The sequence below is a fragment of the Bombina bombina genome, chromosome 1 (assembly GCF_027579735.1).
Source record: "Bombina bombina isolate aBomBom1 chromosome 1, aBomBom1.pri, whole genome shotgun sequence".
Lineage (NCBI taxonomy): Eukaryota > Metazoa > Chordata > Amphibia > Anura > Bombinatoridae > Bombina > Bombina bombina.
Genome location: NC_069499.1, coordinates 75,247,685 through 75,273,254, shown reverse-complemented (window position 1 = coordinate 75,273,254; position 25,570 = coordinate 75,247,685). Strand labels below are relative to the sequence as shown.

The 25,570-nt window shown below is 36.4% G+C and overlaps 1 protein-coding gene across 8 annotated transcripts in view; it reads left to right on the top strand.

Annotated features, from left to right (window-relative positions):
- Positions 1-25,570, top strand: part of EVL (Enah/Vasp-like) — a 360,067-nt gene that overhangs the window by 173,276 nt on the left and 161,221 nt on the right. For 7 of the 8 annotated variants that reach the window (XM_053697469.1, XM_053697468.1, XM_053697467.1 and 4 more), the window contains exons 2-3: positions 11,990-12,158; positions 17,707-17,884. In XM_053697469.1, the coding sequence (XP_053553444.1) occupies positions 11,990-12,158; positions 17,707-17,884 (347 nt within the window). Of the gene's footprint in view, positions 1-11,989; positions 12,159-17,706; positions 17,885-21,721; positions 21,998-25,570 lie in introns of those variants that run through there. The other variant, XM_053697465.1, reaches the window with a different exon arrangement.

Genomic DNA, 25,570 nt, shown 5'->3' with positions numbered 1-25,570 from the left:
AATTCCCAGTCCACCCTGTCAAAGGCCTTCTCGGCATCCGTCGATAGTAAAATCAGGGGGGTCTTATGGGTATTGGCAGTATGGATGGTTTGCAAGACTCTAATGGAGTTGTCCTTGGCCTCTCTCTCAGGAATAAAGCCAACTTGGTCAGTATGGATGAGGGAGGGGAGAACTTTGATGTCGATATTTATTAATGAAATTGGCCGATAGTTAGATACTTGCTCTATATTCTTACCCGGTTTCGGTATAACCGAAATGGTCGCTTCTAGCAATGTTTTTGAAAAATGGCCACCATTACCTATAGAATTATATAGTGATAAGAGGTGGGGGCCTAGCAATGTTTTAAATAGGTGATAAAACTTTGGGGTGAAGCCATCAGGGCCTGGGGCTTTACCCTGTGGAAGGCTTTTGATGGCAATTAACAACTCCTGCTGGGTGAACTGGGGATCTAAAGAAGCACTTTCCTCCTCAGAGAGGGATGGTAATTGGGACTCTGATAGATAATCTAGCAATAGCTGGCGTTTTGTGTTTGTATTGGGGGGTGCAAGATTATACAAAGAGGTGTAATATTTTGCAAACTGGTTAGTTATATCTCCACTAGTTGTGAAAGAGTTTCCTGAGGCATCAGATATTTTAGCTATGAAAGTCTTATAATGTTTCTTTTTGAGGGAGCGAGCCATGAGGCGGCCTGCCTTATTGCTCTCTATAAAAAAATTTGATTTTTGCGTGAGAGCTCTGAGGTGTGCATTTGTAACCAGTTACTGGTTAAGTGCTTCCCTAGCTTGTTGTGAGGCTGCCAGGAGTTGTTGAGATTTGGGGTTTTGTTTAAGTGCCTTCTCACTGCTATGAAAGTCTTTTGTTAACTTCAAATATTGTGCCGCTTTTTGTTTTCTTAATTTGTGAGTGTGGCTCATTATTAGTCCCCTTATGTAGCATTTATATGCTTCCCAATTATTTGCGGGGGAGGTGACAGAGGGAATATTAATGAAAAAGAATTCCTCAGTCTTCTCTGTAATGTCAGAGGTTATTAATGGGTCTGAGAAAATATGGTCGTTGAGTTTCCAGTGTTGGAGGTGTAGAGGTTTAGGGGACCATTTAAATGTGGAGCATACCATACTATGGTCAGACCATGTAGTGTGATATAACCTGGAGTCAGAAAGGGACGTCAGTATATTTTGGTCACAAAGGATATAGTCCAACCGGGTGTAGGAGCGCTGTGGGCTGGAAAAAAAATGTATAATCCCTAGTTGAAGGGTGTGTGATTCTCCAGGTATCCATGAGGGGGATGGTATTAATTGCCTGGCTATTAGCTTTTATTTGGACGTTTCGCAAGTAAGACCTACCTGTAGAGGTGTCAAGTGTAGGCGAGAAAGGAAAATTGAAGTCCCCCCTAGTAAGATTGGTCCCTTGGCTATGTCTAATATTAGATTAGTGACTTTGCGAAAAAAGGGAGGTGAGGGGCGATTAGGGGCATAGATGTTGGCAATTGTTATCGGTCTTCCGTAGTATAACCCCACTAGGATTAATATCCTGCTGTCATGGTCTTGAGTTTTCTGTAACAATTTAAAGGAAGTCCCTTTTCTAAAGAAAATGCCTACTCCGTTATGTCTAGTCAGGCCAGAGCTTAAAAAATGCTTGTCAAAGTAAAATTGGGACAAGGTAGGCTCGTGATTTCGTTTAAAGTGTGTTTCTTGGATCATTACAACGTCCAAGCGCTTTTTATAAAAGTCGTGCAGGGCTATGGATCGTTTTTGAGGGGCCAAAAAGGCTTTAACGTTTTGTGAGACTATAATGAACGTACTCATTTGACTAGTCGGGGTGTGTGAATCCATGTTTGTCTAGGTGTTACGAAGGTGTTATGAGGGAGTAGTGTGTTAAGATGTTGTGTGAGCAAACCACCGAGGCTAATTATCAGTATGATCAGTCTGCACCAAACTTTAACACTGTAAAACAGGAACAAAGAAAGAAAAGAGGGGAAGAGGAAAGAGGAGAGTGGAAAAAGGGAAAAGAATAGGGGAAAGAAGGGAGAAAAAAAAAGGTAAAGAAGAGAGGAAATAGGAAAAGAAAGGAAAGCGTATCTATGCCCTCTCTTCCAGGAGAAGAAGGGTTAAAGGAAAGAGAAAAACTGACAGAGGAGGAAAGATCGGCTCGGCGGAGCTCTAACCAAGAGGCATTTAACATAGAGAATATTACCTCAAACATTTCCAGAGTATAATCAAGTAACTAGTTTGACAGCATTTCAAACAGTGAAATCAAAACTGCAATGATCTTGTGTTAACATATTCTTATTGTGACCCCTATTAGTATATGATAGTGATCTAAAATGTCCCATTAGGGCTAGGGCCCATTTCATAGGCAGTTATATATCATTGAATCTATGCATTGATTTAAACTTGGAAAGCTAGCAAAAGATAAGTGAAAGAACAGAGAACAAAAAATACTATTCTAAAGCATAAAACATTAATGTAAACAGTTGCATGTAAGGGGGTTACCATCCTTTTCTGAGGGCTGGCTCTTCATCGTTTAAGAGAACAAAGAGAGTGTCCAGATATCGAGAACTTTCAGTCACCAATAGATACAGACTATGGGTCAAGTGTTTTCTAGTTGATTAGGTGGTTCTACACATTGCTTTTTCTTGCCTTGCTTGTTGACTACCTCGGACCACATTCTCCTCTGCGGCCTAGGAGGTGCTGGGCTTTCACCAGTGGAGTAGTAGCCGTTTCTGGGACAGGAATATCAAGTCTACCACAGAAGTCGGTAATCGCGGAGGGGCTCGTGCACTCAAAGCGCTTGCCGTTCTTAACCACCTGTAGGGAGACAGGGAAGCCCCATCTGTAAGGGATCTTCAGAGACCGAAGGTGGGCGGTAAAGAAGGCGTATTCTCTTCTCATTTGAAGCGTTCTTACTGAAAGGTCTTGGTATATCTGGATTTTAGATCCCAGAAACGTGAATGCAGAGTGTTCTCTTGCCATCTGGAATATCTTCTCCCGATCTCTATTAGTTTGGAAGCAGACAATGATATCCCTGGGAGGTTGGTTATCGGAGGGTTTGGGACGTAAAGCACGATGAGCCCTATTATTCTTTGGCACGCAATTGCCAGAGATTGAAACATGTTCTGCAGCTGGTCAGGTATATCCTCGCCTTTTATTGTCTCTGGGACCCCTCTAATCCTGAGGTTGTTCCGGCGCGCCCGGTTTTCAATGTCGTCAATTTTATTTTCTAAATCGACAATTTGCTTTTGCTGCGATTCAATTGAGTGAGACATAGAGGACATTTCCTTTACTAGCTCTTCCCTATCGTTCTCCAAGGTCTCAACACGAAAGCCAAGTTCATTTAAATCTCTTTTAAGCTCAGCACATTCAGACTTGATGCAGGACTTAACTTGATTTATTAGGGCTTCCATGGCTTTGAGTGTCACTGGGCCATCGGGGGTCTGTTGTGCAGGGTCTGGGGAGAAAGTGTGGTCTGGAGGGGTGCCCGGGAAGTCTGATAATGATTCATCTTCACTTCCCATGTGGAGTGCGTCTGCTTTTTTCTTTTTGTTTTTGTCTGTGTTCTTGAAAAAGGTGCTCACAGTGGCAGCAGTATTAATGGATTTGATATTTTTGTCCGCTTTTGTGTTCTTTTTCTGCGCCATGTTAGGATCAGGGGAACAGATTATTTAACCCAGTAGAATGAGCCTATATTGTATTTATGGTGGCTAGTGTCCAGTTTCTGATGTCTTAGAGCAAGACCAAGGTGGCTTAAACAAGATGTGCACCTCTATAGCTAGTTTTAGCAAGTTAAAGAGTTCATTCTGTGCTTAGTAAGCAAGCCTCGTAGGTGGATAGAGACCGGGTAGTATGATGGCCAGCCTTCCATGTGATTCAGTATGGCATTTATTTTGGATGCATAGGGGCTTGCTGTCTAAGGCTAGTATAGCGTTTACATATTCTGCTTGTTATGCAGCGTTCAGGTTTACAGTTTAAAAAGTTACTACATATGTCCTGGGATTCTGTAACGCTATATTTGAGATTTTGTGCTGCGCTTGCAGGATCTCTTACCCCCAAGATGGCGGATGTCGGGAGGATGTCTCTCACTCATGTCGCTAGAGTCTGGGGACCGTTGACACTAGGTCAGGCACCGGAATTGAGGATGCAGCTGTATGCCCTGATAATCTATGGGCGTTGTCTCCACTTGTGGGGATTGGTCTGTTCTTTCGTTCTGGTATCCGATCACTCTAGACAGGTCATATGCACGGCCTAGGCCGCTGATCGATGCCGCTAAGTTGTAAGCTCTAATATGCAGCCAAACCCCTACAATCAGCTCCCCAGTTGTTCACATGCTGCCAGGAACTGTTTTTAGGGCTCTAGAGATGCGTGAGGATAGCTAAAAGGTAGGCTCCGTCACCGCCGATGCTGGAGCTCTAGTGAAGTGCGGCCATCACCGACGGCTGCACGCTCCGCCTGATAAATTACTTTTATGTTCAGTAATGAAATATGTATTTTGTAAAATACTTGTAGCAGTTATGGAACGGTGTATTAAAGGGACATTAAACACTAGATAAATGCTAGATAGAATGATGCATTCAAAGAAAAGATTAGTCTGAGAATTATGTAGATGTATTTTTTAAAGTTTAATTGGTTTAAATATTGATAAAATTAGTGTAAAGTTAGTGTCTATAAAACAATGGCAGCGGCCATGTTATAAATTAGGTCACTTTCTCAGCTGTGGCCAATTAGGGACAGTTATAAATAGATCACTAGAGTGTGCAGCGAATGACTGTGTGGGATATAAGTGTTCTGTGCTTCCATTTCTAACAGGAACTGAAAAGCTCACAATTTTAGAAATGAATTACAGGAAAATGGACAAAATCAATAATGAAATTATATTGCAGAGTTTATATATATATATATATATATATATATATATATATATATATATATATATATACTGTATATATATATATATATATATATATATATATATATATATACTATATATACTATTTATCATTTTATATTACCATCTGAAAGTGTTTAATGTCCCTTTAAAGATGAATATAATATTGTTGATAAATCTTGTACATGTTAAAGGGACATACAGGTGCAAAATGAAAATGCTGTTTTACATTATTTTATTATTCCCCTATTTTTTGGATATAACTATGTTCTTAACCCCTACAAACAGTTAAACACATAGTTAAAGTCAGCTCCACTACTGGGAGCTAGCTGAATACATCACTAGAGGCATGAGTGTGTAGCCACCTATCACCAGCTAGCTCCTAGTTGTGCATTGTAGCCCCAAACCTACCTAGGTATGCTTTTTAAGAAAAGGATATCAAGGGAAATAATACATTTGATTTTATTGAAACATATTAGCATTAAAAGGTCACACATGCCCTGTGTTTGACTCCTACAAAGTGATTCATCACAGGCATTAGACTGATTTTCTTTACGTATGCATAGTATATATCAGTAATAAAACAGTGCACTGCAAAGTTTCTGCATACAAAATACAGGTTTAAAAGTATTTAAATTAAAGGGACATAAAAATAAAAAAAATTTCTTTCATGGATCCGATAGAACATACAATTTTAAACAACTTTCCAATTTACTTCTGTTATCAAATGTTCTTAGTTTTCTTGTTATAATTTTTTGAAAAGCAGGATGTAAGCTCAGAAGTGTGCACGTGCCTGCAGCATATGGCAGCATTTTTGCAAATATGTTATTCATTAGCAGGAACACTAGATGGCAGCACTATTTCCTGTGCTGTAGTGCTTCAGGTATCTCTTCAACAAAGAATATCATGAGAAGGAAGAAAATTTGATAATAGAAGTAAATTGGAAACTTTTTTAAAATTGTATATTCTATCTGAATAATGAAAGAATTTTTTTGTGTTTAATGTCCCTTTAATATTAAACAATAAATACATGCTAGACATAACGATGTATTCAAAGCAAAGAGAAAAATATGTAAATGTATTTTTTTTACAGGTATGCTAGTTGTTTAAAGATTGAAGATATAAGTGTAAAGGTTTAGTTTATATAAAGTAATGAACCCCACTGTGTTTGAACTTAGTTCCCCTTTATCTATCTCTTCTGCTGAGGACAGTTAGGGACTACTAGAAATCAGACAATAAAAGATGCTGTGCAAACAAGGTTGTGTGGAAACCTAATCCTATGTTCCATGCAGCACTGTTTGCACAGTCTCTTGTATTGCTTATTTTATTTTTGTCCCTAACTGTAAGGGGAAAACTTAAGTTCAAACATGGCAGCACCCTTTACTTTATAGAAAATCAGTGGAATTTAGGTCAAAATTTAAACGCACATAGATGAATTACATCTTTGAATACAGACATATTTGCTATATACATGTATTGGCAAAAATGCTTCTAGTAAAAGTTATCACTGTTTAAGTGTTAGCATTTTTCTCTGCACGTGCATGTGAAGCATAGCTAGATATTCTCAATGCACCAGCATTTTAAATGCTGCAGCTGCTCATAGTGCCAGTGGGGATTGTATCATGTCAGCAATTAACAAATGTAGTCATTACCAGGTTTTACAAACACCTTAGCCTCTTTGAGCAAGAGCTGTGTTTAAAATGCTGGTGCACAGTGCATACTTAAATACATTTTTACAACAGCTATAACTTTTATTGGAAGTATTTTTGCTTTACATGTATATTACAAAAATGCTTCTGTCCACAACTGAAATGTATCCACGTGGATTTTGGCTTGAATGCCATTTAAATATTTTATATTACAACCTCATACTGTTTAATACCCCCTTTAATCAACATTTTGTTTTCTTTTCAGTCTCTGGACATACTCTTAAAACTTTCTTATCAAGCTTCTTCTGCTGAGATAGATATTAATGAGCTACTACACTGATTAAACAATCACTTTGTAGAATGTAGCAGGAGTTGGCCACTGAAGTGTGAAACACTGAAAGCTATATTTACTGCATTGTAACAAAACATTGCAAATTAAAATATCAGTTACTGAATGTTTTACTACATTAAATTACATATGTACTGAGCAGCATTTCTTGGCATTGAACTTGATTTTAATCCCAACATTTCTTGTGTATGTCCAGCTCACATAATACAGACTTTTTTGTTTTGTTTCATAAAAAGTATCAAATATTGGTAAAATCCCACTTTTAAAGGGACAGGCTAGTTAAAATTAAACTTTTATGATTTAGATAGGGAATACAATTTAATAAAAACTTTCTAATTTACTTTTGTTTTCTTGGTATTCTTTGTTGAAAGCTAAACCGAGGTAGGCTCATATGCTCATTTCTAAGCCGTTGAAGGGCGCCTCTTATCTCTCATTTTGCAAGTTGACAGCACTAGTTAATGTGTGCCATATAGATACTATAGTACTCACTCCTGTGGAGTTACCTGTGAGTCAGCACTGATTGGCTAAAATGCAAGTCTCTGAAAAGAACTGAAAGAAGGGGGAAGTCTGCAGAAGCTTAAAAACAAGGTAATCACTCCTACTAAGCCCATTTTTGGTTCAGAACCTGGTTAGCACTTGCTGATTGGTGGATAAATGTAGCCACCAATCAGCAAGCGCTACCCAGGTACTGAACCAAAAATGGACCGGCTCCTAACCATACATTTCTGCTTTTTAAAATAAAGATAGCAAGAGAACAACGATAAATTGATAATAGGAGTAAATTAGAAAGTTGCTTAAAATTGCATGCTCTTTCTGAATCATGAAAGGAAAAAATGTGGGTTTAGTGTCTCTTTAATTCTCAAGCGTTTAGGAGAACACCAATGATAAATCTTGCTCTAGGTTTCAGCTTAATCTCAGATTTCATGGAAGACAGCAGAGGGCGCTACGTGCCTTTATTTTAATAACATAACACTCAGCCTCTCAGGAACATAAAACTTACACTGATGTAAATAATCTTTCCCCATCATTACAACTGTACTTATTATGTTTAGCACTTTGTGAATATTGAGAACATGTTAGGGAATATTTTCATTCAATACTAAATAAAGGAAATAAAATATATTATCAACCCCTTTTTACAATACTGCAAAAGCTAAAACAGCTTGGGTGAATGACAGAGGTCCCTGCTATTTTACATCCATGTCTCATTATTAAAATGTTGCTGTTTATCAGTGTAAACAAGATTATTGTCACCAGCTTTGCCTGTACGTTTTGAAAAACATATTTTGGTACTTACAAAGGACCCAATGTTTAAAGCTTTGCTATGGCAGGTGAGAAACTGGTTTACCCCCACCATACAGGAGAAATGCAAAAATAGGCATTTGTTGTCAACGTTTAGGCCTTGTTTTCTTAGATCTTTGTCAGCAGGAATGAATTCAAAATACGTTTACACGTGATATTAAGTGCATTTTCAAAATATGTCTCTGTACGTCACAATAAATTCCTAAATTCATTTCATGAAAGTTTAAAACTCACAAGTGAAAGAGCGGCAAAAGAAATGTATGTGTGAAAAAGTTTGAATTTTGTTTACCATAATAAAATATTGTAATATTTGTTGTAGCCATGAAACGCTTAGGTTATGCCAATTTAAGGCCAAATTAAATGTGTTCGATATTATTTTGAGTTATTACATCCCACCTAAGTTTGCAGATACATAGAGTATGCACAACAGGTCACCTGCCAAGCTTTGTAGACTTCTGTAGACAGACGTGCACACTCATAACATTTAGTTATTAGTTATTGCACGAAACAACTAAAATCATTGAAAGTTCAACTAATCATAAAATGTCCTGTATCTCCTATATTTTACCAGGAAGGATACAATGAGATTTCTCTCGTTTTCAAGTATGTCCTGGGTCCACAAAACATTGCATTGATACAATAGGGTACAATAAAATGCAGAAACAATATTAATACATAATATATGCAAACATTTAACATAGAGCAGGTAGGAAATATATAATCAACCATGACAGGTGCATTCTGTTTTGAGATATGTAGAGAGGGGGGGGATCTCTTAAAGGATTCTAGGCTTGGGGAAGTTTTTAAAGTGTGAGGGAGGTCGTTCCATAATTGTGGTGCTCTGTAGGAAAAGGGAGCTGCTTTCTTTTTGTATTGAGGCAAACTAAATAATGTGCTGGTACTAGATCGGAGATAATAGGAGGTGGGAATAGCCGGGTAGAGCATTCTGCTCAGGTATGGGGGGTGCTTCCCAGAAAAACTCTTAAACACAAGGCTGGAAAGATGGAGGATTCCAGCAACAGCCAGTTTATTTCTTTTAGCATGTCACAATGGTGGGTCCTGTAGTTACATTGTAGCACAAAGAGGCAGAACGAGTTATACAATGTATTAAGTTTATTAAGGTGAGTTTGCGGTGCAGGTGCGTAAACTACGTCCCCCTAATCCATGATTAGCATCAGCATTTGCTGTGCAATCTGTTCCTTTACTGTAGGGCTTAGGCAGGATTTGTTTCTGTACAGGGCACCTAGTTTTTGATAGAGTTTAAATGCAAGTTTTTCTATGTGGAGGCCAAAAGATGGATTGGGGTCTAACAACATACCCAAGTATTTGAAAGAGTGGACTGCGGTGAGCGTGACATTTGATTTTGTTTTGATGCGTAGATGGGAATTTTGTAGTTTGTGTAATTTAGGTCCCATTCCAAAGTTCATTGTGACAGTTTTGTCAGTGTTCAGGAAGAGTTTGTTTTTTGAGATCCACTTTTTTACCTCTGAGAACTGGTCTTGGAGCACTGCCTCAAGCTGCGGCAAATCGGATTTGCATGCATAGATTACCGTGTCGTCTGCGACTGCGTACATGTGTACAGTTGAGGATTTGCAGACATTTAGCAGATCATTTATATATAATGTGAATAGTAGGGGGCCGAGAATTGAACCTTGGGGAACACCACACGTGACTGGGAGAGGGAGGGAGTCGCTGTCAGAAATGTAGACATATTGTGATCAATCCGATACATATGATCGAAACCAGGTTAGAGGAAGATCACCAGTACCTGAGTTTTCTTAGTTTGAGCAGTAGTATGTTGTGGTCTACTGTGTCAAAGGCCTTTGCAAAATCAAGGAAAATAGCTCCAGTTAAGTCTCCTTGTTCCATGCCAGTTTGGATGTTGTTGCAAACTTTTAGAAGGGCAGTTGTAGTGGAGTGGTTTGGGCGAAAACTTGTTTGATCAGGGGTCAGATAGTTAGATTGTTGGTAATACTCACATAGTTGTGTATGGACGCACTATTCTAAGATTTTTGACAATACTGGGAGTAAGGATATTGGGCGATAATTAGAAACCAAGGTTAGCTCACCACTTTTATGAATAGGCACTACTCTTGCAGTCTTCCAAAGTTTGGGTATGTATCCAGACACCAAGGATTCGTTAATTAGGGTTGTGGCAGGTTTAGCAATTGCCGGCACACTGAGCTTCAACAGTATTGCTCAGTGTAATACTAATGGTAGTTTTGCATGGGTAAATTTGTGTCTAACAACCAGAAGAGTGCAGAGAAAACAAGATTGTCTTTAGGTTATAGGCACCATAAGAAAATATTTATAAATTAATTATAAAATGCATTATTTTCATTGCAAATACATTTTCCCCCCTTTTAGATATGTTTCCCCCCATTAGACAGCATAAATGCAATAGGTGCTGCAACCCACTGTTTGATTTGCCAGCTTCAGCAATTATATTCCCATTGCCCATGCGCTAGATATCTGCTTCTTGAGGCTGGGAAGAGTATTAATGGGAGCGTGCATCTTTAGATGACAATGGATCATCTCATTAGGTTTAACGTATTTATGCAAAAGTGCTTCTAATCTAATGTGAATTGCACTGCTCTGTTACCAATACCCTGAGGGCATGAGAATGTATGAAAATGAAAACAGTGATCTTATAATATGGACGCCATAAGCATTCAACTTTCTTAATACTTGACAGAATTTTGCGGTGCTATACAAATAAATGATAATAGTAATAATTGCCACTCCTGTGCTGGAGCAATAGTAGTGCTACATACAAGTAGTGGCTTTACATGTAGCGCATTGCTTCTTTAACAAAGGATACAAAGAGAATAACACAAATCTGAATTAAAAGGACAATCTGTTTCCAAATTTTTATTGCTTAAAAATATAGATAATTTTTTTATTACCCATTGCCCAGTTTTGAATAACCAACATTGTTATATTAATATACTTTTTTACCTCTGTAATTATCTTGTATCTAAGCATCTGCAGACTGCCCCCTTATCTCAGTGCTATTTACAAATTTGCATTTTAGCCAGTTAATGCTGACTCATGAATAACTCCACAGGAGTTAGCACAATGCAATCTATATGGCACACATGAACTACCATTGTGTAGCTGTTAGAAGCTATAAAAATGTACTAAGAAACAGGCAGACAGTACTTAGAAACAGGCAGACATTTAGATTTTTAAAGGTTATAAAGTATATTAAAATAACGATGATGGTTGTGCAAAGCTTTAGAATGGGTAGTAAAGGAGCTATCTATCTTTTATACAATTGTATTGCTCTTTTACTGTAAGAGGAATACAATTGTGGAACTCATTACCTAAGGAGGTAGTAAATGCCAATACCTTAGATAGATTTCTGGCTATAAGCAGAATTCAGGGATATGATTGCTTGTTTTAAATGAGTCACCTTTTTTAATGAGATTAATTTAAGCTCATCTGGAGCTTTTTTGTTAAGTATATTAGATTTGTTTAGGTTAAACTTCTGACTTTTTTCAACCTTATCTACTATCTAACAATTTAAATTTGGAGTAAACAGTCCCTTTAAGAGGCAAATTGTACAGTTGTTTTAAATCTGCAGCCCTCTGCATTTCTCATTTGCATGCCTGTGTCTGCATTTGCTTTTTATATAGCCTTGCAGTTAATGGTTATGATTATGATATGCTTATTATACCCAAACCTTTCATTCTGACATCTACAGTTGCTTCGAGACTCAGAGCCACTACCTTTTGTCACGCCTAAATTGTCTGACATATCTAGGGCCACAATTAATTAATTTCTCTCTCTCTCTCTTTAATTACAGTGAACAGAGTATTTGCCAAGCACGCGCTTCCGTAATGATCTACGATGACACAAGTAAGAAATGGGTGCCAATCAAACCTGGACAGCAAGGATTCAGTCGGATAAATATATATCACAACACCTCCAGCAATACATTCAGAGTAGTAGGAGTCAAACTGCAGGATCAGCAAGTAAGTGGTTGGTTTCTCATTCTTGATCCCAAGTGCTGTGTGCACATATTAAAGGGACAGTAAACCTTAATTTAAAGGACATGAAACCCAACATTTTTGGTTTGGGATTCAGACAGAGTATACAATTTAAAAAAAAAGAAAAAGTTTTCACTTCAATTGTATTATTAAATGTGCTTTTGTTCGTTCTTATGATATTCTTTGTTGAAAAGAAACCATGTCTGAAGAACTACAGGGCAGGAAATAGTGCTGCCATCTAATGTTCTTGCAAATGTATAACATTCGTGCAAAACTGCTCACATATAGTGTTGCAGAGACGTGCACGTTCCTGATTATCTCCTGCTTTTCAACAATGGATACTTAAAATGCTATATATAATTAGGCTGAGAACAATATGCAGAAACATTTTTGAATTTATGTTTCTTTTTTATTTTTTTAAGAAATAAGTGTAAATCTTTAGTCTTCTTAAATAATAGCCTCCTCCATGTTGTAAGCTAGGTTTGGGTGCCTACACTACAGAAAATGATATTTTAGAGGGGCGGAGGGCCCCTACAGTAAGATTGCATGAAGAGGGAGGAGGGATCACTATACTACAGAAAATTAAAAAAATAATAAATAAATAAAAAAAATACACACACCCCCTCCGCTCCGACTAAACACTGGCATATAGCCAGTAACAAATATGGAGGGGGGAGAGGTAAGAGGACTTTTACTAAAGGATCAGGGTGGTGGGAGTGTAAGGGGGGATTGCTACACTACAGAAAATAAATACATTTTAAAAAACTAATTGGCAAACTGGCAGACTGGATGCCAATACCTAAGATGGTGGAAGATGATGTTGACCAGTTTGGTAGGGGAGGAAAGAGAGCTGTTTGGGAGGGATCAGGAACGTGGTAGGTGTCAGGTTAGAGGGTAATCGCTGCAATACAATACATTACAATGCAGCTGATTGACCCCTTCACTGCCAGCAATTTCAGAGGTGTCGTGTGCAGCTACAATTAGTGGCCTTCTAATTACCAATAATCAATGGCAAAGCCATGCATGTCAGCCAATTCTGAGCAAAGGGGATCCTAGAGAAACGTACAACCATTTGTCTTATGACTGAAGTAGTTGTGTGTAAATAATCTTAGTTTGAAACAAACCCACAGTTTGTGAAAAAGTTAACTATTTTATTTATATGATGGCATTTTGCAGTCAAATCATGGCATGAAATATAGCAAAATGGGCCTAGATCAATACCTTGGGTTGTCTAATTTAAAAATATAAATATATGTTCATCTTACAATTTCTTAAGTTTGAGAATAAATAGCTAGTTGAAACTATCATCCACTGAAAGCTCTTTTTATCCCCCCTCCAAAATAAATCAATAAATATTGTTTTCATAGGTAAATAAAAAACCAAAGGCTCTATTTCTGTGTAAACAGAGAGATAGCAAAAATGCTCAAAATTCTCTGGGGCCAGATTATGAGTGGGGCATAAACATTTGCACCCGAGTGATAAGGGGTTTATCGCGGGTGTTTGTGTTGTCTGGCTTACTGCTCATATTACGAGTTCAAAGTAAACACGATCACTTGAGCACAATCGCTATTTAGGCTAGAATGATTACTGCAACTCCAGAGCTATGGTTAACTGTTTCGCGAAACTAAAAAGTGTCACAAAACACATAAAAAATGCATCAAGTAAAGTTACACTCATAATAACAGCATCTTATAAAAAATATTAAAGATATGAGATCTCAGTTGTTAGAAAAAAAGGCAGGCAAAGGGATTTAACATTGAGATACATATACATGTCCTAAGATGGATATGTCTGTGTATATATATATATATATATATATATATATACTGTATATATATATATATAAATATATATATATATATATATATATATATACATACAGTATAGTATATCACAAAAGTGAGTACACCCCTCACATTTTTATAAATATTTTATTATATCTTTTCATGTGACAACACTAAAGTAATTACACTTTGCTACAATGTAAAGTAGTGAGTGTACAGCCTGTATAACAGTGTAAATTTGCTGCCCCCTCAAAATAACTCAACATACAGCCATTAATGTCTAAACCGTTGACAACAAAAGTGATAACCTTAAAGTGATGGTAGAGCTAGCAGAATTGCTTATAATATTTTGAAAGAATGATGTTTGGAATATTATAATTGTTCTTTTTTTTATATTTTTTCAATGCTTAAAAATAAGTGTGGAGTTTGTCACTATCACCCAATCAGCAGCTTTGCCTCATGGCTCACTTTTTCCTATGTGTGAGTTTGTCTCACAGATAACATGCATGAGTGAAAGCAGCAAGATCAGTTGCCTTTTTATTGGGAGCGCACTTACATACTACGCAGAGTGCAGGGTTAGGACCGCTTTAGCCACCAATCAGCAAGCTCTACCTAGGGCCTGAACCAAAAATAGGCCAGGTCCTAAGTTTACATTCCTGCTTTTCAAAAAACACACTAACCTTCCTATCTCCACTGCTATCCCCTTAAACCCCATAACATGTAAACTTATGAGCCCAGCTGTTTGTAGTTCAACTTCATAAGAGCCGACTACAACAGTGCAACTCTCGGCAGGACCCTCTACCCATTTAATCCCTGTAATTGTTTTTTTTTTATATACCACCTATGTCCTAGCGCTGCGGAACCTGTTGGCGCTCTACAAATACCTGATAATAATAATAATAATTCTGGGCATTTTAGTAAAACAAAACCAATTCAGCAAATGAGGTGATCAGATAAAGCATTGTATTAATGGATATCTGTTATAACGTTATGCTATAGATACAGGTAAATGCATTTGCATTGAGAAGCCAACTCAGCTTTTGATTGGCTGTCTGTGCATCCAGTTGCTTGTGCACTCCTGTTAGGACCAGGGTTGTTGACAGCCAATAGCAAGTGTGCACAGGCTGTGTTATTTCTACTACTTCTATATTTCAAATGTCTTAAAAATCTGTTTTTAAAATATGGTTAAAATGTTGGCAGTTTTGTTTGTGATCAGAATAGTTAGAATTTATAATCTAATAGGTACAGTAAAGGCAAAATGTAACTTAAATGGATTGGATAGAGCATCAAATTGTAAACAACTTTCAAATTTACTTCTTTTATCAATTTTAGTTCTCTTGGTATCCTTTGTCAAAAAGTAATCATAGGTGAGCTAAGGAGCGTGCGCGTGTGTTTAGCTATCTGGCAGCAGTATTTGCAACAATTTCTATTGCTGTTGCAGACATTGCTGCAATACAGTGCTAACGACACATGGATGCTCCTATCAGCCAACCTAGGTTTTTGTCTTCAAAAAATGATACCAAGAGAACAAAACAAATTTGATAATGAAGTAAAATGGAAAGTTCTGTAAAATTGCATGTTCTTTCTGAATCATAAATGTTTAATTTTGACTTGATATATATATATATTTTTTTTTTAAAGCTTAAAAATCAGTTTACAGTTCATTTAGATTGAAATGACTTGTGTCATAAATTAGAGATTAGAAACCACTTGATCAAAAGCAAAGCAAAAGAAAGATGCATTGGCTGAGAAAAGAGCACTGTTTTTTTGGCGTGAACCCCTTTCCCTATTCCAGCAGATGGCTCCATACCTAGAAAAAAGATTAAGGTATATTAAAGGGATATGAAACCCAAGACATTTCTTTTGTGAATCAGAGTATACAATTTAACTGCTGCCAGCTAGTGCTCTTGCACATGGATAACATTCTTGCAAAACTGCTGCCATCTAGTGCTCTTGCACATGGATAACATTCTTGCAAAACTGCTGCCAGCTAGTGCTCTTGCACATGGATAACATTCTTGCAAAACTGCTGCCATCTAGTGCTCTTGCACATGGATAACATTCTTGCAAAACTGCTGCCAGCTAGTGCTCTTGCACATGGATAACATTCTTGCAAAACTGCTGCCATCTAGTGCTCTTGCACATGGATAACATTCTTGCAAAACTGCTGCCATCTAGTGCTCTTGCACATGGATAACATTCTTGCAAAACTGCTGCCATCTAGTGCTCTTGCACATGGATAACATTCTTGCAAAACTGCTGCCATCTAGTGCTCTTGCACATGGAAAACATTCTTGCAAAACTGCTGCCATCTAGTGCTCTTGCACATGGATAACATTCTTGCAAAACTGCTGCCATCTAGTGCTCTTGCACATGGATAACATTCTTGCAAAACTGCTGCCATCTAGTGCTCTTGCACATGGAAAACATTCTTGCAAAACTGCTGCCATCTAGTGCTCTTGCACATGGAAAACATTCTTGCAAAACTGCTGCCATCTAGTGCTCTTGCACATGGAAAACATTCTTGCAAAACTGCTGCCATCTAGTGCTCTTGCACATGGAAAACATTTTTGCAAAACTGCTGCAATCTAGTGCTCTTGCACATGGAAAACATTCTTGCAAAACTGCTGACCTTACATCCCTGCTTTTCAACAAAAGATACAGAGAAAATAAAGATAATCTGATAGAACTAAAATAGAAAGTTGTTTAAAATCGCACGTTCTATCTGATTCATGAAAGGAAAAAATTGGGCTTCATGTCCCTTTAATATTTGTTATATTTGTGAAAGATAAGTAGCCATTACATTGTGACTGTAGTGTTTTAACAGTTTAAAAGCTCATTTAATCTTCACTTTAACCCCTTGCTTACTAGAAATGCAGTATAGCACTGTTTAGACTTGATTGAAGTATTTTTGCATGAAAAAAAATTGTTAAAAGCTTTATTTTGGAACTAACAAGAAGTGTATGTTTGTACCAATCTACTCTGTGAAATAGACGTTAACTGGCATAAGAACAACTCTATTAGTGGACTGTATTTTTTTATCAAAAGCATAAAAAATAAAACATGCTTTTTCTTAATACAGGGGAAATAATCCTTTAAAGGGACAGTCTACACCTTGGTCATCTTAAAGTCTTACCTTAGATTAAGCTGCAAATAGCCTCCTGCACCTTTTCTATATCATGCAGCAGGAATGGCAAACAAAGTTATTTTAAAGTGAATATTGTTTCTGGCCACTTTGAAATGTCTGCCAAGCGCAGCCCACTGATGACATCATGATCTGGGCTGCATATGGCATCCAATCACAAAAGGCTTACTAGTTGGATTCAAAAGACTGTCAGTGCTATTCAGCAGAATGCTAGATGCAGCCCAGATTGTGATGTCATCAGTGGGTGGAGCTTGGCAGCCATTTCAAAATGGCCAGAAATAATATTAGTTTTAAAATAATTTTTTATTTTTACTGCTGCATGATATAGAAAAGAGTGCAGGAGGCTATTTTCAACTTAATCTAAGGTAAGACTTTAAGATGACCAAGGTGTAACCTGTCCCTTTAATATATTTTAAAATGTCATCTTTTATATGTAGAAAGAATCAAAATTACTTTAATGTAGTTTAATGAACCTTTTGTGGGTGTCATCACTGTTGATATAAAAAGGCAACATGATTTATTCCGTTTGGCTGTAATACGTTTATGACTTTCTTTTACAAGCAGTTGTTCCTGACAGTAATACATTCCATTGTTGTATCTACAGGTAGTCATTAACTATTCACTTGTGAAAGGCCTGAAATATAATCAGGCCACGCCAACTTTTCACCAATGGCGGGACGCTCGACAGGTGTACGGTCTGAACTTTGCAAGCAAAGAAGAGGCAACCGCTTTCTCCAATGCCATGTTGTTTGCGCTCAATATCATGAACTCTCAAGACGGAGGTAACAAAAACAAAAGTTGTCTATCATAGCATAGCATAGAAATTGTTCTATTTCTAAAAAGGATGTTTATATTAGTTTAATAAAGATACAATTTATAGATAGATAGATAGATAGATGGGTAGATGGATAGATAGATAGATAGATAGGTAGATAGATAGATAGATAGATAGGTAGGTAGATCGATAGATAGATAGATGATTGATAGATAGATGATTGATAGATAGATGATTGATAGGTAGATAGATGGATAGATAAATAGATAGATAGATAGATAGATAGATGATTGATTGATAGATAGATAGATAGATTGAAAGATTCTAGATAGACAGACAGATAGATAGATGATTGACACACAGATAGATAGATAGATAGATAGATAGATTGAAAGATTCTAGATAGACAGACAGATAGATGATTGACACACAGATAGATAGATAGATAGATACATAGATAGATATTAACAGTAAATTCATGATTTAGATTTAGGCAATTTCAAACTAATTTTCAGTGTACTTCTATTATCAAATTTGCTTTGTTTTCTTGGTATCATTTGTTTTAGAATGAACCTAAGTCAGCTTAGGAACAGCAAAGCACTACTGGGAGCTAGCTCAAGACCTCAGGTGATCAATGACAAGAGGCATATATGTGATATGTGTCACCACCAATCATCATCTAGCTCCCAGTAATGCATTTCTGCCCCTGAGTCTACTTGGGTATGCTTTTAAACAAAAGATAAGATTCACTACAACCTGATTGCTCATCTCTCCATTCTTTAGTGAATCAGGTTCATGGATTAACTGATAAAGTTGGAGTGACTGTTGCTGGGATAATAATCCTTTACCTTGATTTTATCATTTGAAATAGCTTCCTTAACTGCTCTATCCCCACCTATACTGAAAATGTTGATACTTAAGTACTGGTTTTAGAAAAGCTGTGCAAACAAGAAGGTTTAGAAAAAAATGCTTCCAGTGGGGGTTAAACTGAGAGGTAGTAAAATGTTTATTTTTCCGGCAGAGAAATGTCATCTACATCCATTGAAAGTCTCTGATCAGCCCATTATCAGAGGCAAAAAACAATACACTTTGAATTTTGTATTATAAATTAGACATGTGCGTTTCGTTTTGGCCGAATTTTGTTTTCAGCCAAATTCACCGATTCGGAGATTAAAATGCATCCGAATTTACAAATCGGCACCATAACTAAAATCCCGAAAAATTCAGAAAATGAATAAATCAGTTTTCGATTTTTCGGATCCATTATTCATATTCGTAATTTTTCATTGTTCTAATCTAAACCGCAGTTCCCCAACATCGCAGACACAATCTAAATCACTAAATAAAGTTATTAACCCCTAAACCGCTGTTCCCCGACATCGTCAACACCAACTAAATCACTAAATAAAGCTATTAACCCCTAAACCTCCGTTCCCCGACATTGCCGACATTAACTAAACCTATTAACCTCTAAACTGCAGTTCCCCGACATCACCAACACTAACTAAACCTATTAACCCCTAAACCGCAGTTCCACGACATCGCCGACACTAACTAAACCTATTAACCCCTAAACCACCGTTCCCAAACATCGCCAACACTAACTTAACCTATTAACCCCTATACCGCAGTTCCCCGACATCGCTGACACTAACTGAAACACTAAATAAACCTATTAACCCGTAAACCACCATTCCCAAACATCGCCAACACTAACTAAACCTATTAACCCCTAAACCGCCGTTCCTAACCATCGCCAACACTAACTAAACCTATTAATCCCTGATTTAAACAGCCAATAGGATTTAAGCAGCTCTAATTCCTATTGGTTGATTTTAATTTTTCAGCCAATAGGAATGCAACAGTACCCCAATATAAAAGGGGTACCGTGCATTAAATCCTCAGTGTGCGGCAGAAGATTGCATATAGAGGACCTCCACGTCGGACCAATGGACCTCCGCCTGGACCTCCGTCTCCACGCATCGACCGCTCCGCCTCCGCAGGGATGAAGAAGATGCCGATCCCGTATAAGTTTGTATTTATTTTTAAATAGGTAGTTAGTTAATAATTGTAACTTTAATTTAGATCTATTTTAATTATGTTAAAGTTAGGGGGTGTTAGCTTTAGGGGTTAATATAGTTTAATTTAGGTTGTTGAGATGTGGGGTCAGTGGTTTAGGGGTTAATAGGTTTTTTTAGTGTTTGCGATGTTTGGGAATGGCGATTTAGGGGTTAATAGGTTTATTTAGTGTTTTAAAAAGGATAAAGTATGAAGCAATGTTAGCACTTCCCTTCAGGTGCTCGCTGCCAGCCCCGGTTCTCCCAAACCGTGTATAGAAGCAGAAAGTGTTGAAAGTGGCGGCGCTGTGTCACTTCTGGGGATCCAAGCTGCCCACGTCCTCTGAGTCAACCTTGTTGCTTTCACCTCCAAAATAAAAGAGCTCACAATGTGGTAGGCGCAGAAACTGGTTATACTCATAAGATTGCCGTTAAAATAAGCCTTTTATTAAAATCATCACAAAGGTGTCTTCAGGTGCAGCTTCAGGTTTTATTTAAAATACAGCTCAATGCGTTTCAGCTAAAAGAAGCCTTTATCAAGAGCATAAAGTTAAAACAATTTCTGGAACAATTGTTTGTTCCAGAAATTGTTTTAACGTATTTACTGTAAATAGTTCACATTCCAATGTTCTGCACATAGCAGAATGTGTTCTATGTATTTTTAAATATATATTCCAATATATAACTGTATATATCTATACCTATATATAATTATCTATATATATAGGTATAGATATATATTGTAGCAAAATACCATCAGATGTATAGAAATATGTATTTATGAATACATAGAACATATTCTGCTATCTGAAGAACACTTGAGAATATCCAATCGGGTTTACACGCGAGTAAGGTGTTAGATTTTCCCCCCACTTTTTTTGCTTCATTAACTTCTATGGGGGAACATGTTAATGCGATCACAATATTCGAAGTTTGACTTTTTGCACACATCGGGTAAACGCAGGAGTGAACATTTTTCACTTTCAACTTGTAATACGAGCGCTACCTGACACACGCAAGAAACTTACTTCTAGCGGAGTTAGCGCAAGAGCTGACCCTTTATAGGGAATTCATATTTAATTGTAATATAGCTTTAAGCATGAAAATGGATGTCTGTCCTCCAGTGCTTTGTTTGGACGCTGTGTTAGGCACCAGTGCAAAAGTAGTTGCTGTAGCAGCAAACAGCCTGCTTATACCACAACAATATTATGGTATCTGGAACAGCCTTTCTTACCTACACTGTGTATTCTCAGTGGGTCACTATTTCTAGAGAGCTTCAGTTATATTTTGCTTGTTCACCCGATCCTCATCTCTTGTGCTAGTTCCTTTTTAGATACTGTTTTGACATCTCTGTGCAGAATATAAAATGACAAAAACAGACTGCTGCCTGCTAGCACTTTCTGTTACTTATATTTAGTATTGTTTTATTTAGGTTTGCAAATTTGCAACATCTAATAAGTATATTAATTCTGAACTTATTTAAATGTAAGTCAAATAGTAAAATGACAGTATTTATCTATCTATTTTACATCTCTTTGGGTTACATGAGGGGCCTCTGAAGCCCCCTATATTTTACGGTGACAAGTGACATGTGATGCTGGTTTATGGAGGCCAGGTCTGATCTCGAAGACACGTCTCCTGTTTCACTTCTCCCATGGCAGCCTAATTTAATACATATATGGACTAGGAGGGCTGGTGTTAGCTTTTCCTGTCACTGTTTCTCATTGGAAGACTCACCCGTCCAAAATATCCTTTTGGGTTTCTTGCTTTTTTGGCTTCATTTCAAGTCTGTATTTTTTTTCTTGCTCTTTCTATGTCTATGGGATTTCCTCCTTTACTGTGACCCTCTCTTGGTTCTTGGGGTGGTTGCACACGTTTGCCTAATGTGTCCTTTTCATGTGTGTTCCATTTTGTCCTATCTGGGAATCAAACTGAAGGACAATTTTATTTGTCATTTTTTATGGTGGAATTTGCCATTTAGTCAAATTTCTTTAAGATGCCAGTCCGTCGGACCAGGCAAGGCGATCTCAAACGGGTCAGCTGGGCTACTATCAACTTGACCTGTAAGTACAATTAATAATTAACCACTTCACTGCCAGCATTATGACATTAAAGACAATATAATATTACAGAAAAAAATGTCAGAGAAAATATTTTAAAGCTCCATTTGTTTTGTTAATCAGCATTATTTTAATTTGTTTTGTTAATCTACATTATTTTCCAAAGTGCATTAATAATATTAATTTCATATAGAAAATGGTTTAAAGCTCACATAAAGAAATGCATAGAAAGCTCACATAAAGAAATGCATAGAAAGCTCACATAAAGAAATGCACTAGTTTGTCTAATTTCATAGAAATAGGTCTATACCATGTTCTCTCTAATGATGGTACATACAGATTTTTAACCCAAGAGGAACTGAATTAATGTTGGATAGTAAATGGAAAATGCTTCTGTATTGAAATTGTTCTGGATATAGGGAACAGCTGATAGCTATAAAAATTATATAAGAATTAAACAATATCTGGAATAGTAATTTAAATGGATAATTAGCTCTGCATATTTTACAGATGTATAAAATTGTGCTTTATCCTGCCCTCCTTGTGATGCCAACAAGCAAATTCTGTAACCTGAAAACCAAATAGATGGTTTAGAAAATTTGAGAGATATTGGAAACATAGACTTTGCTTTTTGGCTTCCCTAGGGATCATTGGACAAAGCACACTTTTTTCATAAAAAGTAAAAGGTATTTAATGTCCCTTTATTGTTAAGTGCTATGGAATTTTGGCAGAAAATAAAATAATAATAATAATTATTATTATTAGTAGTAGTATGTTTTTGTTATTATTTTTATAAAGTGAAACAAACATTATTTCTGGTAAATTTGAGAACTCTTAATATTGTATTTCCATGTTTTGAGACTTTTCACAAAAATAAAATGTATTTTTTTTTATCATCTTTTTTGAAACCATATTTTTTTTCCTATTATTCTTTAGTATTATTACTATGAAATAGCTATTCATTAAGCCATCAATTAATAAAATAATAATGGAAGATTAGTTTACATGGATAGTCTATGGTGAAAGTCACAGCTCTCAGAAACAATTATAGTTGTAATTACATTTACACACAGCAGGTTTAATTTCATTATAAATCTAATTACTGTTTTGATTAATAATGGTCAGAGATAGAAAAAAACCCTTTAAACTGTCAGTCGTTATCTAAAAATATGTTTCCAATAGGCTGCAAAAAACACATATATTTGCTTTTATTTTGAAGGACAGAACTATAAAGGAGATGATAGATAAAAGGTCCAAATTTTCTCAATATATTTATTCTCCTCCTGTGTGTGGCAGCAGCTTTTTAAATGTGTACCTAATATGTTCTCATTGGTTAAAAATGGTTGCTTAAAATATAATAAATAAAAAAGGACACTCTCATATGCGTGTTAATCAAATGGTCATGTAGTGGCATGTCCTGACTCCACATGCACACAGTGCAGAACCCTGTAAGCTTAATAGATTGAATATTTTATTTATTTATATTTTTAAGATTTAGGGTGACTATATTGATTTTTATTTCACAATGTATCAAGTTATTGAAATAATTTTTTTTTTAAAAAATCTTACTTTTATGTTTCCTTAAAGCAGCACTTTTTTAGGGTTATAGAAGAGGCCCCTTAGTATTTATAAAGGGATCTGTCCTGTAATAGTCAGCTGACCTTTTGTCTGGATCACTTTGTATATATTGGTTGAACGTGGCTGTTTAAACTTGAATTTAATTTAAGCTATTCAAAAAAAAAAAGTTGACTTTTTTCACTTCTGAACCAACTTTTACTGAGTCTTGAATGGGATAAGTCAACTTTACAAAGAGTTTACACAGGACAAAGTCAGTTATTAAAAAAACAAAACACTTTGGTGATAAATATTTCTGTCAAATAAGAATTAATCTCAGTAATTGATTGTCATCTGTTTCTAACCATTTTACACCTGAGACTGCTTTGATTAGGTTTTAAAGGGACATGAAACCCAAAATTTTTCTTTCATGATATAGAAAGAGCATACAATTATAAACAACTTTCTAATTTACTTCTATTATCTAATTTGCTTCATTCTCTTGATATTCTTTGCTGAAAAGCATATCTAGATATAATTAGTAGCTGCTGATTGGTAGCTGCACATAGATGCCTCCTGTGATTGGTTCCCCGTGTGCATTGCTATTTCTTCAACAAAGGATATCTAAAGAATGAAGCAAATTATATAATAGAAGTAAATTGGAATGTTGTTTAAAATTGTATTCTCTACCTTAATCATGAAAGAAAATGTTTGGGTATAGTGTCCCTTTAAGCCCTAAATATAGCAAGTCAGCAGGTGCAGTATAAGTGGCTTGAAATCTCCAGCTTTAGTTTTAAAGTCAGCTGAATTTGACAAGACCCTTACAAGTCAGTTATTCATTGTGTGTGTATATTACATATGCTGTATGATGTATAATATAATATATATAATAATATGTGTGCAAGAATTCACAGACTATACGTATGTGCATCTGTGATTGGCTGATGGCTGTCCCATGATACAGGAGGTTGTGGAAATAGACATAACTGAAATTTGTCAGAAAAAAAAATGCTACTTGAAGTTCAGACTAAGTGCTATTGCATTGTATTTTTATTATGCATATGTTGATTATGCAAATCTACTATATTTACTGGTCCTTTAAATAATTCTGAAAATTGTGGGTTTTCCAATACCCGTTAAAGGTAGAAGTACAGAGTCTGAGACTCCAGACATAATACTTCCGTATTCTTTACAGTTATTGGTTGCACACTCTAATGACTCATTTGTAATTGGCTGTAATTGATTGGCGTCAGCTAGGTTAGAACATGGTGGCTTCCTTTGCTTTGTGGACACTAAATTATTACACTTTCCTATATTTAAACAATGAAATATAATGATAATAATCTGCATATTCATTCTAGACTAATCTTTGCTTCGAATATATCATTTTATCTAACATTAATTTAGTGTTTAATGTCTCTTTAAGGATTTTTGATATCATGAACCAACCTTATGTTTTTAGTAAAAAGGAACTAAATTATAACCACATGTCTGTGCATAGAGGCAACCTAAAATTATCCCTGAGTCAGCCTGAGCCAGGTGCAATATGAAGACCAATTTTAGCATGCCTAGAAAACATCTTTATTACAGTTGCCAAATTAAAGGGACAGTCTAGTCCAAAATAAACTTTCATAATTCAGATAGGGCAAGTCATTTTAAAAAACTTTCCAATTTACTTTCTCCAACATAGGTGTGTCCGGTCCACGGCGTCATCCTTACTTGTGGGATATTCTCTTCCCCAACAGGAAATGGCAAAGAGCCCAGCAAAGCTGGTCACATGATCCCTCCTAGGCTCCGCCTACCCCAGTCATTCTCTTTGCCGTTGTACAGGCAACATCTCCACGGAGATGGCTTAGAGTTTTTTAGTGTTTAACTGTAGTTTTTATTATTCAATCAAGAGTTTGTTATTTTAAAATAGTGCTGGTATGTACTATTTACTCAGAAACAGAAAAGAGATGAAGATTTCTGTTTGTATGAGGAAAATGATTTTAGCAACCGTTACTAAAATCCATGGCTGTTCCA